At 35.9% G+C, this 16,202-nt stretch overlaps 2 protein-coding genes across 5 annotated transcripts in view; one reads left to right on the top strand and one right to left on the bottom strand.

Annotated features, from left to right (window-relative positions):
- The window catches only part of LOC113397264 (protein sprouty), a 38,373-nt gene extending 23,838 nt beyond the window's left edge, over positions 1 to 14,535 (top strand). For 3 of the 4 annotated variants that reach the window (XM_064218184.1, XM_064218177.1, XM_064218175.1), the window contains exon 3: positions 13,396 to 14,535. In XM_064218184.1, the coding sequence (XP_064074254.1) occupies positions 13,453 to 14,109 (657 nt within the window). In that variant the 5' untranslated portion in view covers positions 13,396 to 13,452 and the 3' untranslated portion in view covers positions 14,110 to 14,535. Of the gene's footprint in view, positions 1 to 9,100; positions 9,348 to 13,395 lie in introns of those variants that run through there. The other variant, XM_064218173.1, reaches the window with a different exon arrangement.
- LOC113397191 (large ribosomal subunit protein bL27m) overlaps positions 1 to 16,202 on the bottom strand; it is a 221,623-nt gene that overhangs the window by 107,036 nt on the left and 98,385 nt on the right. The window lies entirely within an intron of this gene.

The raw sequence follows: 16,202 nt of genomic DNA, 5'->3' as shown, positions 1-16,202 counted from the left end.
TTCGCCCACGGCGCCGCACCTAGCCGCGTCGCCGCCTCAATTGACATATACGCACTGTGGACTGCTACGCGTTTTTCATAAATAGTATATTGAAATTGTAATTATCTTTCAAATCAGACCCGAATAAGTATTAACTATCCAATTATCGGGTTTTAGTAATTCGTAGCCAACATCATTTCAGTCATCAGTATTGCCGAGGTGAATGACCTAATGTAACTATAGGCATAATCATTTATAAAAGTACTAGTGTTGGCAGCACATGCAAGAGATATATTATATCTCTTATTGATATTATATAATTTTGTCTTTGGGCCAAGGTTACGTACCATCGGGTCACCTATTGTGCGTTTGATCTGCTAATTTATTCGTTTCCTTTTAATAATTCAAACCTATATTTCAAATTCGAAAGTGTTTTCATGTTTTAACTACTCAACTGATCATCATGATATAATTAAAATATGATATAAAAAAAATCACGTGCTGTTTACGTAAAGTACAGTGCGTGTTCACCATCGTTATGTGTTATAAATCATTAATCACTACTCCATACAGAGCTAGTTGCCAACCGTTCTATGATTATCTGAGATACCTGGTCTTTTTATACATATACCTGTTTAAAATTATCATAAACGATACGTATTTTTCTTTAAAATGACATTGCTCCGATTCCCGTAATAGTTAAACAAATGTAAGTAAATTGAGCCATTGGTCAGTACATAATAGAAGCGTTTCAACAGCTTGCAACAGCAGCAGCTGAATGGATCAATTCGTTTTTTAAATTCACGTTTCGCAGTGGGCAAGGAACTATATGAACAGGTCTCTTTGGAATTTGTGAAACGCGAATAAAGTATATCCGTTAAATCCTCGGGTCCTGCGTAAAAACCACGTATCACGCCGATAAAATGTTATTGGCATTTGAGGTGTCGGACTTGCCTTTTCATCGGATTACGGGAATGAATCAGACAGCACTTGTGTCAGCACGCACATGGAGGGCCGGATTAACCACGTTGGGGCCCAATTCGGAACCACTTGGCCCTTTTTAAACTTTCTAAAATATATATTTTTCCCATAACGCTTTTTTTTAATAATTACAATATGTTATTAAAATATTCTATTCACGCACAAAGGTTCGCCCCTCTACTTGAAATTGGCATCGGCGTGTATGAGTGATTAACGCTCGTGATGCAAATTGTCTTACGGCCGTTTTCAATACCTTATCTATCCCTAATTTCAGTAATTAAAGATAAGCAAATCTGATCTTTTGCCCGTACTTTGGCACTACGATTCCATGCATTAGATACGTTAGCATAAATATTTACAAACAAAACAAACAGCCGAAAAGCAAAGTACAAACTGTCAAAACGTTTTGTTTCATTATTGACTTCGTTAAAAAGCATAGTAAATAAAACGAAACAAACCCATTTATATAATATTATGTATATACTTTATTTGTATTTAAAATAATTGATTACTGTATCACTACATACTATAAAACAAATTCGCTTACATCTGTTTGTGTGTCCCTGTGTATACTTACATCTTTAAAATTACGCAACGGACTTTCATGCGGTTTTGTTTAATAAACACATATTTTTGCGCTTATATTGCAAACGCTAGCTGAACTCTACGAGATAGATCAAAATAATGTACTACAGTATTTTACACCTTAAAAAGGTAAATGACGATAAAAAGTTCGCTATCGTATACGTCGATCTCTTAGGGATAACCCACAATAACCATTTTTTATTCTTTACTTATTACAAGAAATAATGACTTATTTTCAAAGCGATTTTAAGCAATACAGAATTAATCCTTATCCAATTAAGTATCTTAAATACCTTATTGATCATGACATTGTGTCGTAGTTATAATAAAACGAAACGATCAAAAAACTTAGATAAGTGAGAGGGAAAAAGTAATATGTCATTGGTTAAAGGTAGATAACACTTATCCTTGATTGTGAAACGAAAATTAAAGATAGATAATTTCTAACTGATAATCAAAGATAGTGATCTATCCGTTATCTTAGATGGGTTAGTGAAAACAGCCGTTAGTGTACGTGAGACAAATAAGAGGAAACACAGCAAAAAAAGATAAAGTAGATCACGGTTGTTAATTTAATGAAAACGCTGATAATTTGACGTGGAATGGTGCGTGAATGAATAGATCTATATAATTACCATAATATTCAAATGGAAAAGATACTTGACTTCAACAAATTCATTAACAATGAATTTTTACAAATGCATTTACAAAATTGTTACCATGGCTGAGATCTACCAGGATGACATGATCGTCAGCGCAGTAGGTTGAGCTAGTTTTGTTTAACCTAAACTGTAAAAGATGATTTTACTCGTCAGTAAAGAATTTGTTTAAAAGCAATTATTCACTATTATACAAAGATTCCAGCATTTAATAAATACCGGAATATTAAAAATATATATGTTTAATATTAATTGTAATACAACACTTACTTTATATACTTTCAAAATATGACATGAAGAAAAAAAGTCATAAATTTGATTAGTCTTTTTAATTCGTATCTCAACTGAATATCCTAGAAATGAATTAATGTTTATCTAAAAAAATTAATAATGTTTATTCATATATGTACATATATTCATATTTCTTATATCAGTTATAAATGAATACGGAACTGTATCAGCACTTTTTTCTAATTTAACATTATCGTTATATTTTCAAAAGCAAGAAATGCCATTTCTACGTAGCTTTTTATTAGCAAAATCAATTCCCACGAACGGATTTTATACGATGGGAATGAATTAATACTCCTACCATTTAAAAAGGGTATCTAATAGCACGTTGCTAGCATCCTATAGAATTGATTATACGATTGCTATCATGCACGAAACCTACCGAAAAAACAAAAGCGCTTAATGCGGTGTTATTATGATACAAACAATTTGATCTGTAGCAACAATACGATTGCTATTGATGAAGCACAAAAAATGTTTTAGTTCACATGTCTATGTAGACTGGTATAACAACTCTGTGATCTATGGTGTGGTCATAGAGTAGAATGTTAGTCTGTGGTGTGGTGGAAAGTGATGTCATTGGCCGTAACAGAGTGCTCCACTAGCTCTGTCACAGCTACTTTTGCTTTTTGTGTGAACATTATACATCCTGGATGAACACGTCATTCGTTTGGTATTCACTAATAACGAAATTATTATTCTTTTTTAAGAGCTAATATGGTGCGCAAATCAATTATTATTTACTACATACACATACATATAAATGTGAGATAATTCAAATTTTATAACCGTAATTTTTAATATTTTACAATGATATATTATTGTAAAAAAAACATTATTGTCAACGACATAAATACTATAAGAGGAATACTAGTAAGGATTTAAAATTAATCAAATTAAAAAGGATGTATGTACGCCTTTTTCTTAAGATTAACGTGTACAATTTCACTTTTTAGAAAGACTTGGCAATAAAAAGTTAAACATTTTTTAGTTCCGGGTCATTGAAATTCTACTTCAATAGGTTTTATTCGCCGTTTGCTCTGTACGACGTACGTACAGGATTATCGTTGTATTTTATTAACCGTCCTGTTTCCGAACTTTGGAATATCACAAAACAAATAAAACATTATCATATGAGGAAAATACATACATATTTAACTTTGCTCTTTGGTTATAATGAATAATATTTAATAACGATCCGATTTTTAATTAATTAATTTCGGCTAAACTAATTAAAAAAAAAAGTTAATTTATTTGATTTATAATTTATTAGCTGTTAAGGTCATTCCATCCATTTAATAAAATATTCACGTAAGCAGATATTTTAACCTACTTACATACTTTAGCTATAAATATGAAAAGTAGTACCATAAACAGTGAATATTTTGATTTAAATATCTGTAAATTTTAAACATGCCTGGCGGCATCTACTCCGAACCGTTCCGTTGGACGTCAAGTTAAGATGTGATTGTTGTTGGGGGCATTCGAGCCGGTGAGCCGGTGTCGGTGATTAAGGTGGCTTCCTGCGCTCCGCGCTTGCCGGACTCGTAATAGCCGAGGTGATGGCGCGGGCTATAGCGCGCCGGACGCGGACGGCCTCACGGAAGGTCGACTGCCTCTCTCGCCGCCCGCGCTCCCGCACCTCTTGCACGCCCTCACTCGACCGCTACGTGGAATTTATATAATTGCCTTCAATTAAAACGAGAATTTCATCCAGCGCATGTTCCATCTTCCCATGACAGACGTGACGTGACGTGACGGATATTAGGCTGACAAATTCGTTAGATGGACGCCGAGCGTTTTATCAGATCGGTCACGTGAGCGAATTTTTGCTACCTACTACACACATCCGTCGCTAAATAACCGCATGGGCATGGAAGGTCATCGTCGATGAGTGCGTGCCATGAATGGAGTGAGTCGTGCGCGACAGCGTCCATTCAATGAGATCCTTCATTCTAACTTTTGTTCTTACGTAACGCTTGTTCATATACTAGATATATTGTTACATTAAAATATTATATTACGATGTCAGTGTCACATTTTTTATAACCGAAATCACACATCAACTTACGGTTTTTTTAGTGCAGTAAAGTAGAGTATGTAGTATAATGTTCGTTTCATCATTAAAACATTTTGAAATGCTTTTGATATACAGTTAAAGATACATTTATCAGAATTTGTTATATTACGAACGCGTATCCGTTTGATTTTTAACCAATTCACTTTTTCATCTTATTTCCTGCTTACACTCAAACATCCATGTGTTAATTTGTCATGTAACCAAACATGTTTACATCCCAAATGTTGCAAAAAAATTGAGTATCCGCGAAAACCGGCGCGACGCGCAGTTCATGTTGTTTTTGTTTATTTCCAAGAAAGAGCATTAGCAGAATTCTCGGAGCGCGGATAACGAATGCTTTATATTTTTTTATCGTCGGATCGACAGAGTACGTAATATGTTTACATAGATAGTCTAAATAGTAGTTCTATACGTTGCCTTTATCTGGGTCTCACATCCGGCATAATAGTGTGCCTAACGCGACTTTCAGTACTGGGACAGTTATCACACGGTTTGGGCACACACTGAGATAGTAATTTTAGACAAACAACTCTCTTATGAACCGCTTATCGGTTCTCATACTCGCAAAAGATAATACGTGTTCAAAACAATACTATTTATCGTTGTTAAGTAACCAGACAATTTATTTCGTAATATACTCGTGTATATATAACGCTAATTGTCAAAGCTTAAATATATTTAAAAAGAATTACGATTAAAACGAGACTGATAACTTTATTTGACTTCAGAAGGAAGTTCAAAGATAACACAATATTTTGAGAAAACAATCGAAAGATAATAACTAGCGCCACAGTGGATCTCATTGTCTTACATTAAATATTTCAAAATTATTATAATAAATTAATAAATGATGTTTATGTCTCAAAAACTTTGTTGCTAACTATACTATGCGTGTAGGACTGAGTTTATCTTGTTTATTTTTCCTTACGAACACGTCTTATTTAACACGGTAAGCCTATATATTTTATATTAATCGAAAATAAATACAAACTCCTTTGAACGAAGTCAGTGTGAAGTTTACACATACTATCCATATAGTATGTGTAAACTAATATTGTTCCAATATTCATCAAAATGGCTGAAATTCATAACATAGTCTGTATTTTAAAATGGAATGAGAAATTAATCAAAAATTATAAATACATGCTTAGATATAGCTGTAATAAGATAAATAAAATCTCATATTTAAGAAGTGTAGCAAATTTAGATAATCTTGAAATAACTTTCTATGAAGTTGTGTATGAAGTTTCATTAAACGTTAATTGTATAGTTGTAGATAATACTGTCAATAGGATCACTGGTTGCGGTCGGCAGCTCGGGCCGAGGCGGATGGAAAGCGCGGCGGAGGCGAAGGCTTCCGCTCGACCGACGCGGGCGCACCGCCTCCAGAATAACAAACGAAACCTGATTTCTATCGAGGCCCACGTTCATAAATACTTTACAATCAAAACATATTTTTCGAATCTTATTCGAGTAGGCATTGCGCTCTATATACACGCGGATATTGAAATAGTTTTGTTTATTAAGTCTAAACAGCCCACGTTGTCATTTATGGTATAACTCTTATATGGGCTTATATAAAATGGAACAATGAAATCTGACTCATCCACACCTACCAGTGGAAATGCCATATTGACGGCTCCTTATAGTGTTATTTATAAAATAAAACAGTGTATGTATATATTTACCGTTTCTACTTTCTAAAGTTCTAAGCTATAGTAAACCCATTTCTTATTATGTCTATGACTTTTATACTAATTTATTCATAAAAGGTAAACGTGAAATTTCCATTTAAAAATTAAGTAATAGGATTCTTATACTACGAAAAACAGAATGAGAATCACATTGTGTTCGTTCCTGGATGTAACCTTTAGCGTTCCGTGAAACGAAACCTTGCCTCAATTGGTTGTCAATGGTGTCGTTTTCACATGGTATACCTATTTAGTCAACCCATTGTTCTTAAATGGTATCGTGTAACTCATCAACGCTTCCTTTGCGTGCTACAGGCTAGGAGATAAATCGAGATATTTGCTTCTTTAAATTATTACTTTATGAAATAAAGTAATTTAACTTTATAATTAAGCTACATGTGTGGTATTTTGTGAGACACAAAATTTGATCTCTTACTAAAATTGAAATAAATAAATCATTTGTTCTCGATAGAAAATTGTGAAGCGATAAAAAAATAATACTTCCTGTATGTTTTCTCCTTACCGTTAACTCAACAAAAAATACAACGATCCGGATGCAGATTCCTTAAAAAAAAATCAATCATTTTAAACACATGTCAACCCAATGTTTCGGTCGAAATAAAACTTGAAATAGTTTGCGAATCCGTAAAGTATTACAATAATTATAAATATGATGATGTTAGAAAAATAAATATGTAGAGCGATATATATATTGGAGAAAATAGAGTGTTTATATAATAATTTTAGTATTGACTATAATCAACAAAATTAGATAATGATTATTTTCAAAATATGTAAAACTAATAAGCTTAAAATGATCAGACAGATCAGACTAATCATCTAAATTGTTATTAACTAGCGATCCGCCCCGGCTTCGCACGCGTGCAATGCTGATTCTAAATATACTACAGAATTTTTATTTACAATGTTCACAGCTTTTTTGTCATCAGACAATAGAAACCGCTATGTCCCTGCATTTTAAATCTGTAATATCTTCGAAAATATTTATTTAAATTGTATGCTGTAAGGGGCCATATTGATCTATATTAAATGCACAATGTATTTAAGATACTTAATTGGATAAGTATTAATGCTTAAAATCACTTCGTAAATAAGCCATTATTTCTTATAAAAAGTAAAGGATAGGAAGAAAGGTTCACAATAATATAGTACATTATTTTGATCTACCTCGTAGGGTTCAGACAGCGTTTGAAAAAAATGTGTTTATTTACGACATTTCATTAGAAACCTCTAAAATTGTCAGAGTTTCTCTACTATGTTATACATGTTTTATACAAATAAACCTTCCTCTTAAATCAGTCTATAAAAACCGCATCAAAATACGTTGTGTAGTTTTTGTTGTATATTATATATATTGTAGTGTAGTTGAGACACAGATATCGGGAAACTACTTTATTTTATACTACGTAATGATAATACAAAATTATATTATTTTATATAAAACGCCAAAACAAGGATCTTACAAATTATGTAATCTTTAGAGAAAAAATAGGCGGTGGTATCATCTATAACATGTTTTGTATGGTGTTGAAAATATTATTATTGCTATGTTAGATTTGAAAGTACGCAAATAACATAGTTATTACACTGCCCTACTCGTATTTACCTAAAGTAGTCAAACGAAACAAGAGCTGTGGACATGAAATTGTCGTGCTACGTAAAGTATCTGAGATTTTTATTAAAATTAGGTTTATAATAAAGTAACTCACGCTTTTTAAAAATATATCTTTAATAATTTTGCAATTTTTTTAAATGTAACAATTTAAATTCGTTTAATGTGAAAAATTATTTACCACCAAAAGATGATTCAGTGCAATCGTTATTTCATTGAAGTGACTCTCAGAAATGAAATGGAATTTTAAGAGCAATTGTTATGCGGTTGGCGCTTGCATCTGGACAATAGAAGAACTAACCTCAGGTAGAGATAATTTTTTCTATGACTAACTTGTGACGTCCATTCACTCGCAATCTAGTTTATGAATTAATATTTAATATTTACAATGCATTCTGGTCTACATTTTAGATTTTATCTTATTATTAAATATAGTTCATTATATCTTATACCATAGTGGGAGAGAGTCCCTTACGTCTATAATTGTATTTTATTTACATTGTGATATATTTTTAAATAGTTATTTTACCATAAACATTATGAAGCTTAATTTTGGTAGTCGGTTTTTTAAGTTTTTAAATACTACGGCGTGTCTGTCTCTATCGAAATTCGTCGTTGGTTATAGTCCCTTAAATTATGATGACAACATCTCGTATGGCGTAACGTTATCGCTCGTCCTTGACACAGAGACGCCGCGTGCTCAACACGCCTTATTGTCGTTGCAACCTTGCGAAAATTATACTCGCGTATACCTATTACCACTGCGATAACATGTCGCCGGCCGCTTGCGCGTCTTCCTTGCGCACCCGGATATTTGTGTCGTGAATAACATTCCGCATGCTGCTCGAGATGTTTCATATGACTATCGAGAGCTCTGAATGGAGTCGTATTTCATGTTCTTTACCACTGAGTGAGGGTAGTTGTAGTTGCAGGACGAAAGTGGGCGGCGTGGTTCGACTCTTACCGACCGGAAACCTAATTCCCGGATGCGGCCGCGCGGGGATCTCACCGGAAGCTCGATAAACGAGCACATCCGCTACCGTCGCCCGCGCCGCAAAATTTGGCACCGCGAGCGTTCGCAGCCCGCTTCCGGCCCACCGCCCCCCTTGCCGTCCCCGTTCGCCTGCGAAAATAGCGGCCGACCGCTTCGTGTACGCGGTTCATTCAGTATGGCCGCCTTCCATTCATAAAAAGGCGAAGTGCGCGCGGAGGGACGCGCGGCGGCGGGGTGCGGCTCTCCGCCGGCCCGCTCCCGCGCCCGACGCCAGTGCGGAATGTGCCAGCGAACGGAACGGTCGTTTCGTTGGAGCGTAGCGCTAACGCTCCCGGTTTTCCATTAAAATGTGTATAAGGATAAGTGCAGTGAATCCGCACGAGTTCGGAACGGTTACGAAAATCGCCGTCATCGAGATCAGGAGTAGAAATCAACGAAGAACTTCACCGAGGAAGTGAGTAGCGGCCATATTGCAGTGATAACCGCGCGGCGGGCGGACGAGAATCGAGGCCGGTGCGTGGGCCGCCCCCCGCCCGCGCCAGGTGTCACTCCGAACCGCGCCGGTCTTATGAGCCTTCCCGTGGATTTGCGCGGCCAAAATTCGGTGGTTCTACCGTATTTTTGTGTGTCAGTGAGCCTACCGGCGCGGTTTCGGTCCGGCACTATCGGCCTAGCGTAGATGCTCAGTGTAGTGAGTGGGGCCAATCGGCCCGAGTGCCCTTGTGAGATGTGTGTAGGAGACGTGTGACCGTGGAACGTCTGCTTCGTAAGTACTCGCACGACGTCATTCCATATCCAGGATGTGACGAGTCGCGGCGGATTTGTCCGGCAAGATTTTATAACTCTCGTACCATACGTAGGTAGTAATCAGTCCGATCGCGAAAAAAATTAAGCAAACATGAATGATGAGGCGTCGCGCCGCGCCTGGCGACCGTCGAGTGTGACTAGCGCCGTCACATACCGTCACACGTGTGCACCTCCACGCAGTGGCACCGAGAACCTCTCTGCTAACAAGTTTAATAGGAAAGCTTTCATTTATGATGCTACTTCAAAAATCATTAGAACGAAATAACAACCACCTTTAACTTTAAAGAAGGCGCTCATAAACTTTCATGAACTAGCCCCGTCCTCGATGGCACAATTTTTTAAGTACTAGACAAGGTAGAGTCTTGCAAGTCGTAGAGAACCGTATCTCGTTTCAAGTAACAACGTTTAATACGATGATAAACTTTATTACATATTTTGATCGTTTTATTGAGAATTATTATAGCAACAGCGAGAACAATTTCGACAACGTTTGATAACTCAACGCAGATAAGAATAAAAATGTATTGTAAACAATACACAACCCTTATCATTTAACAAACTTTACGACGTTAAACGCATTTAGACTAAACAAAATAATGTCGTAAAATATATGTATATACCTAGAAAAAATATTATTCGCTTTAAAGTACTAATAATGTATATTACTCATATATTCATTCCCTATAACGTTTATATACTATATTCAAATTAAAGCGTGAAAGCAATAGACAATCGTAAGTTATTAGTAAGATACTTCTGAAATAAATATTTACAACGTCACTATAAATGTCGCCTCATACCATTTTTCATTCTTAAATGAATTAAAAAAAAGAACATATTTTTTCCAGTATGTATGATTTATATTGTTCAAGATACGTTTAGAATTTGGTGTATATTATGTATTCGTCTAATATTTTAAATTCGTTACAATTGTACTGACAATACATAGATCGTTATTGCTTTTAAATGCTAAAAGTATTTTAGTAGAGTTTGAATGGTAAAAATATAGGAAAATGTTATGTTGCTAATGGATTGTGGTCAAATAACTGTATAATTATATAATTATAAACTGATCATTTATATTATTAACTTAAAAGTTAAATGCATGTACAGAGATTTTACTAAAAGCGGTTTAATTATTTAATTTATACACACGAACTTGAAATGGAACACAAAATTTAAATAAAATTATAAGAATTAGAAATATAAGTCGAGTACTTTTGCAAATATATAAAAAAAAAAAAACAAATATTAATGTAATCAGTATTTAAAAAAAAAACATGTACGTAAGTAATACCAATAGTTAATTCATTCAATTTCGGTTCATTAGTGTAGTCGCGACACTATTTTGTCTCAGATAGGCAGACGCTCATGGTAGCCAGATGCCTGTCATAGATTACATATATGTAAATATTTCTAACATTATTAATTTAATCGTAGCAATATTAATCAACAAACTGCTTATATGTTTCAACGCGTACGTTAGCATTCACAGATCACATCGGAATTATTCATACCAGTTTCCCATAAAAATTATATCGTAACAGTATATTTATATCAAATTTATATAGTGATGTAAAATTCAATATATAAATTAGATGTACGTACTCAATTATGTAATTAATTTTATCTTTATTTTTAATATTACACATAATTTTGTAAGTGACTTCGCTTCCGATGTTCCCTGATATAGAAAAGTCGATTTACTCTCAGCCCTCTTTAAAAAAAATCACGTGGATTGATTGCTTCGTTGATTTGTGAAAAAAACCTTTCGCATATAAAATATTACTATTACTAGAGTTAGCGTATAACGTTTTTGATTCTGGTTTGCTTGACATAAATATAGCACAATTAATCATTATTGTTATGTCTGTATATTTTTTTGTTTTAGGTACATTTTAGGTTTTTGCGTACCCAACCGAATGAGTTAATTATTCTCTACATATGATAAAAGTTTGACAAAACATTATATAGATGAATGATATTAGTCAAAAGATGTACTTATTTCATCTCAATCAATTAATAAGTCATTGCAATTATATACTAACTTTATCAACTGCACGGAATACATTACATAAGTACAGGCCTACATTCGCTTTTCATTTAATTAAATTTTAGAAAATTTATAAATTAAAGAACATTAGAAATTCATACAACTTTGAAACAGTCGAAAATATTCACAAATACATTAATATTATCTTCTAAAACATTATATACATACATTTAGTAATAACATGATATTTATTTTAATTATACGTCATTTAGTATCATTGTTTACTAAAATATATAATTATGAATTAAAATCGTTGTCAATCAATGCATACTTATGTTTTATAATTGATTGTTCATTAAACGCAATGGAAAGAGAAACTCATTAAGTATTTTTTATTTAAATTGATTTGTACTTTTATGTACAATCGTAAAAAGTATTATTCAGATTAAAACGAAAGTAAAAGTCATTGAGAGTATCACTTTTACAGCCCACAAAACATTTTTTTGAAACCATTTTGTAACTGGACTCAACTTACTAATGAAACTTATTTTCAATCAGCATCAGTACCTAATAGGCTTAGTGGCTAATTTGAAGGACAGATCACCAACGGGTTTATCGAAATTCTCCTAATTATTGTTACACAAACGAGCTGGACTAGTTGTAAGCTATTTTCTTGTACACATTATAAATATTATGCAATTAATTGTCAAAAAAAAAAACTTATCCCCGTGGGCGAGTTAAATGATGTAATGTTTTGAATTGAAATATAAGCCAACTGTATATAACTATAAAGAGGTATAATATATTTATAATGCTGTAAAGTATGTATGCTAACAATATTGTTTAATAAACTCACTCCATTATTAACTGGAAACGCGTCTTAGAGGATTATAAAAAAAATCTTCTAAAACAATATTATGAATCCCTTTACGAACCCATATATGTAATTATGTACGTATATTAGGTATGTAATCTTTTTCTTAAATAGTGAATTTGAAAAATATTTTGAAGCTATTAAAGCTCCAAAATTAATATTGACGGACGAGGACATTTTAAACTTAAATTCATAACAATTAAATTATCGACGTTAAATCCATACGTGTAGGTAAAGTACGAACTTGTATTTTATCATTTCAATATAAGCTCGGAAGAAAAAACTTTTACTGTGTTTCTCTATGCTGCTTAATTACATATACGTTAATTTACCGTACACATAGTGTCTTAGTAAAGCAAATTATGGAACTTCTACCAGACTACATCGTATGTATCTGTTATCCATAGGAATTACAATCGTAGTTTGTATTAACATTTACAACAATAAAGTTAAGAACTTTCCGCGTTCATTCACCAAAAGTATTATAACTATACTACACAGTGAACTACGATATGTTGTATCTGAAAAGAGAAAATAACTATACTCTTCTTTAAAGAGATGATAACTATGAGTATTAAAGATAAAACTGGAAATCAGACGTACATATATCTCTCACATACTCAGTTAATTTTCGTAGGCTTGAAAGGTCATCTTAAACTTATGAGAAAATTGATAAAAACTTTATATCTAGAACAGGATAAACGATTGTAGAATAGCTAAACGACATACTCTGTAATTTTAAACGGGAATGAAACGTGCGAGTACAAAAATCTGATGTATTTTCCTCCTACGAGTATTGTATTAACGTATGTGTTTATTTTTTCTAAGGTGGGGACGATGAGGGAACAGGAAGGCGACGGCCCAGAGAGCCGTTAGCCGGGCTCGATGGACGAGTATGGCGGGCCGGCGGCGCCGCCCCGGCCGCCCAAGCCGGCGGCGCGCGTGCACCGAGCGGGCGCGGCAGGCGGCGGGGGCGCGGGTGCGGGCGGCGCGCGCCAGCCCGCCGTGTCGCTGCTGCGGCCGCGGCCCGAGGCCGAGCGCGAGCGCAACGCGTACGTGGAGGCCCCGCGCCGCGCGCCCCCCGCGCCGCCCCACCGACACGCGGCGTCGCAGCCGCTCAAGCCGGTGACCGCTCAGCCAGCCGCCGACAAGAGGCGAACGCCGCTCGCGACGGACTCGATCGTGTGCGAGACCTGCGGCCGCTGCCGCTGCGAGCAGTGCGCGCGGCCGCGTCCGCTGCCCTCGCGCTGGCTGTGCGGCTCGTGCCTGTGCAGCGCGGAGGCATGCGTCGACTACGCGTCGTGCATGTGCTGTGCGAAGGCGCTGTTCTACCACTGCGGGAGCGGCGAGGAGGAGGCTAGCGAGCCGTGCGCTTGCGGGCCGCGGCTGGCGTGCGTGGCGGCGCTGGCGGTGCCGCTGCCGTGCCTGTGGTTGTATTGGCCGCTGCGCGGGTGCGCGGCGGCGGGTGCGACCGCATACGCGCGCTGCCGCCGCGCCGGCTGCCGCTGCCCCGAGCCGCCGCCGCTCTCCAGTATTATCTAGTCCCGCCGCGCGCCCGCGTTGTACAAATATTTATTGGCGAGCGGAGAGCTCCGGACCGCGCGGGGGTGGACTCAGTGATCGCTGTGCCTGGTCCGAGTGAGTGGTGACGGCGCGGGGCCGGCGCGGACGAGCGCCCCGCGCCGCTGAGTGATCGTCTCTTGTAAATATAGTCGTATAGTGTGAATGTACGTGAACGTGTCGCCCGAACGCCGAAAGTCTCAAATTTTCTTGAGACCGAAACGTGTCATAAGAAAACGCTAACATTAGTATTTTGGATTCCACACAAATCCAGAGAAGATTAAGAAATGAGATATAAAGCATACTTATTAAGATGTAGATAATTTACCATTTATTTATTAACTGAATTTGTATTTATTTGTAAATAAAACGACAACATTATATTATAAATACGAATGTTTACTACAATATTTGTTTTCTTTTTGTCACTAAAACCTAAAACGACTTATGAAATGTAAAAAAAAATGTATAAGATGAAAAATAAGAATTACGTGAAGCAAATCAAAGTCGAATAATATGTTTTTTACTGAAAACTGAAAGTCGTCTCTCACTATATAGATAAAAATATTCCATTATTTTAAATTTTTACTCTGTTTTAAAGACTCGTCAACTCTGTACTGCTTTGTTTTCTGTTTTTAATATTTTTTTTATATATTACAAGATTTTAGTTGCGACGGATTTATATTATTGAAACTTAATTAATATTAAGTTTCTCTAATTTCTTAAATAAATTTATAGCAAATGTATCCGTCCTTATTTTTTACAAAAAAAGGTGTAATCAATTAATCTTCTCGTTTGAAGTCTCCGTTAAAATCATCGAACAGTTACAATAGTGAAATATTAAAGAAGCATATGTGTCGGTATATAAATAGTGGTTCGTTTATGAGTTGGCAGGAGGAAGTGAGGCGCGCCGCTTCCTTCGGCGCGCAGGATGCACCTCCTGTCCCACTCTTCCTTCCTTCGCTCCATGTTTATCTGATGCCTGGAATGCGTTCCGAAAATATACGCTCATAATTTTATGTAACTATTTTTCTATTTATTTAACCGTACTATTATAAATTGACTTACGTAAATGGAATCAATGTACATGCTAAAAAATATTACAAATTGTTTAAATCTTCTTTTGTTGCAATACTTCTTATTTTTTTATACGTATAACCGTACTTTTTCATAAGCTTACGACATCAGTACAATGATATAAATCGTTCAAAAAATAGCAATACAAAAAAATAACGCTAGTAATACGTGTTGTTTTAAATTTAGTTCGTGGAGACTATTTACAAGATTTACTTGAGTACGTACTTGGCTGGATCGTTTAAATGGGGACAACAGATGTCGACAAGCCGCCGACAGCGTTTGATGGGCGGATGAACTCTGGCATGGGATAAAAGGCAACTATCGCTTATAGGACATATCAGAGATGTAATAATATAAACGTTTGAAAAAAAAAAACAAAGTTCCACTTCGTAGTTTTTGTTTGTACCTAAATTATGTCGTCATACCTAAGGTACGTATTTGAGAACGTAAAGTGCAAATGTGTCGTGCCTAACCCCACATTGTATAGACGATGCCTCGAACCCGCTCTCGATATATTTAGGTTTTGCTGTACGTTGTGAGCAATTCTCGTATAGGACGCCTATTTATTTTCAGCGTGCGTAAGCGCACCACATCGAGAATTTTAATGCTCGATATTTGCAAGTATACAGGATCCTCGCGCTATGTCTCCGAATAGACACCACGACATTTCTGTTTACTCAAAAGCAAATGTGTCTAGCTGATGTATTACAATAGATATCATACTGAATTCATGTTTTAGATTAAGAAAAAAATAATCTCCCGTATAAAATATGTCGGCCCCACGGATCTTTTGACCTATGCTTCGTGGAAGATGAATTATTCGTGTCATTGCGAGGCAGATTCGAGATTTGTGTGAGCTCGAGGCGATGGAGGTGCGTCGTGGCGCTTGTATTCGTAAACACGCTATTTCACTGTCAAATCTTGCTATTTATCGATCGCATTCCTTGACCTGTGCCCCGTGATGCATGATGCAGTGGCACTCTGATTGTTCGATGCTC

Source organism: Vanessa tameamea, chromosome 3 (assembly GCF_037043105.1).
Source record: "Vanessa tameamea isolate UH-Manoa-2023 chromosome 3, ilVanTame1 primary haplotype, whole genome shotgun sequence".
Classification (NCBI taxonomy): domain Eukaryota; kingdom Metazoa; phylum Arthropoda; class Insecta; order Lepidoptera; family Nymphalidae; genus Vanessa; species Vanessa tameamea.
Note: the sequence above shows the minus strand (reverse complement) of the source record. Positions and strands in the feature narration are given on the sequence as shown.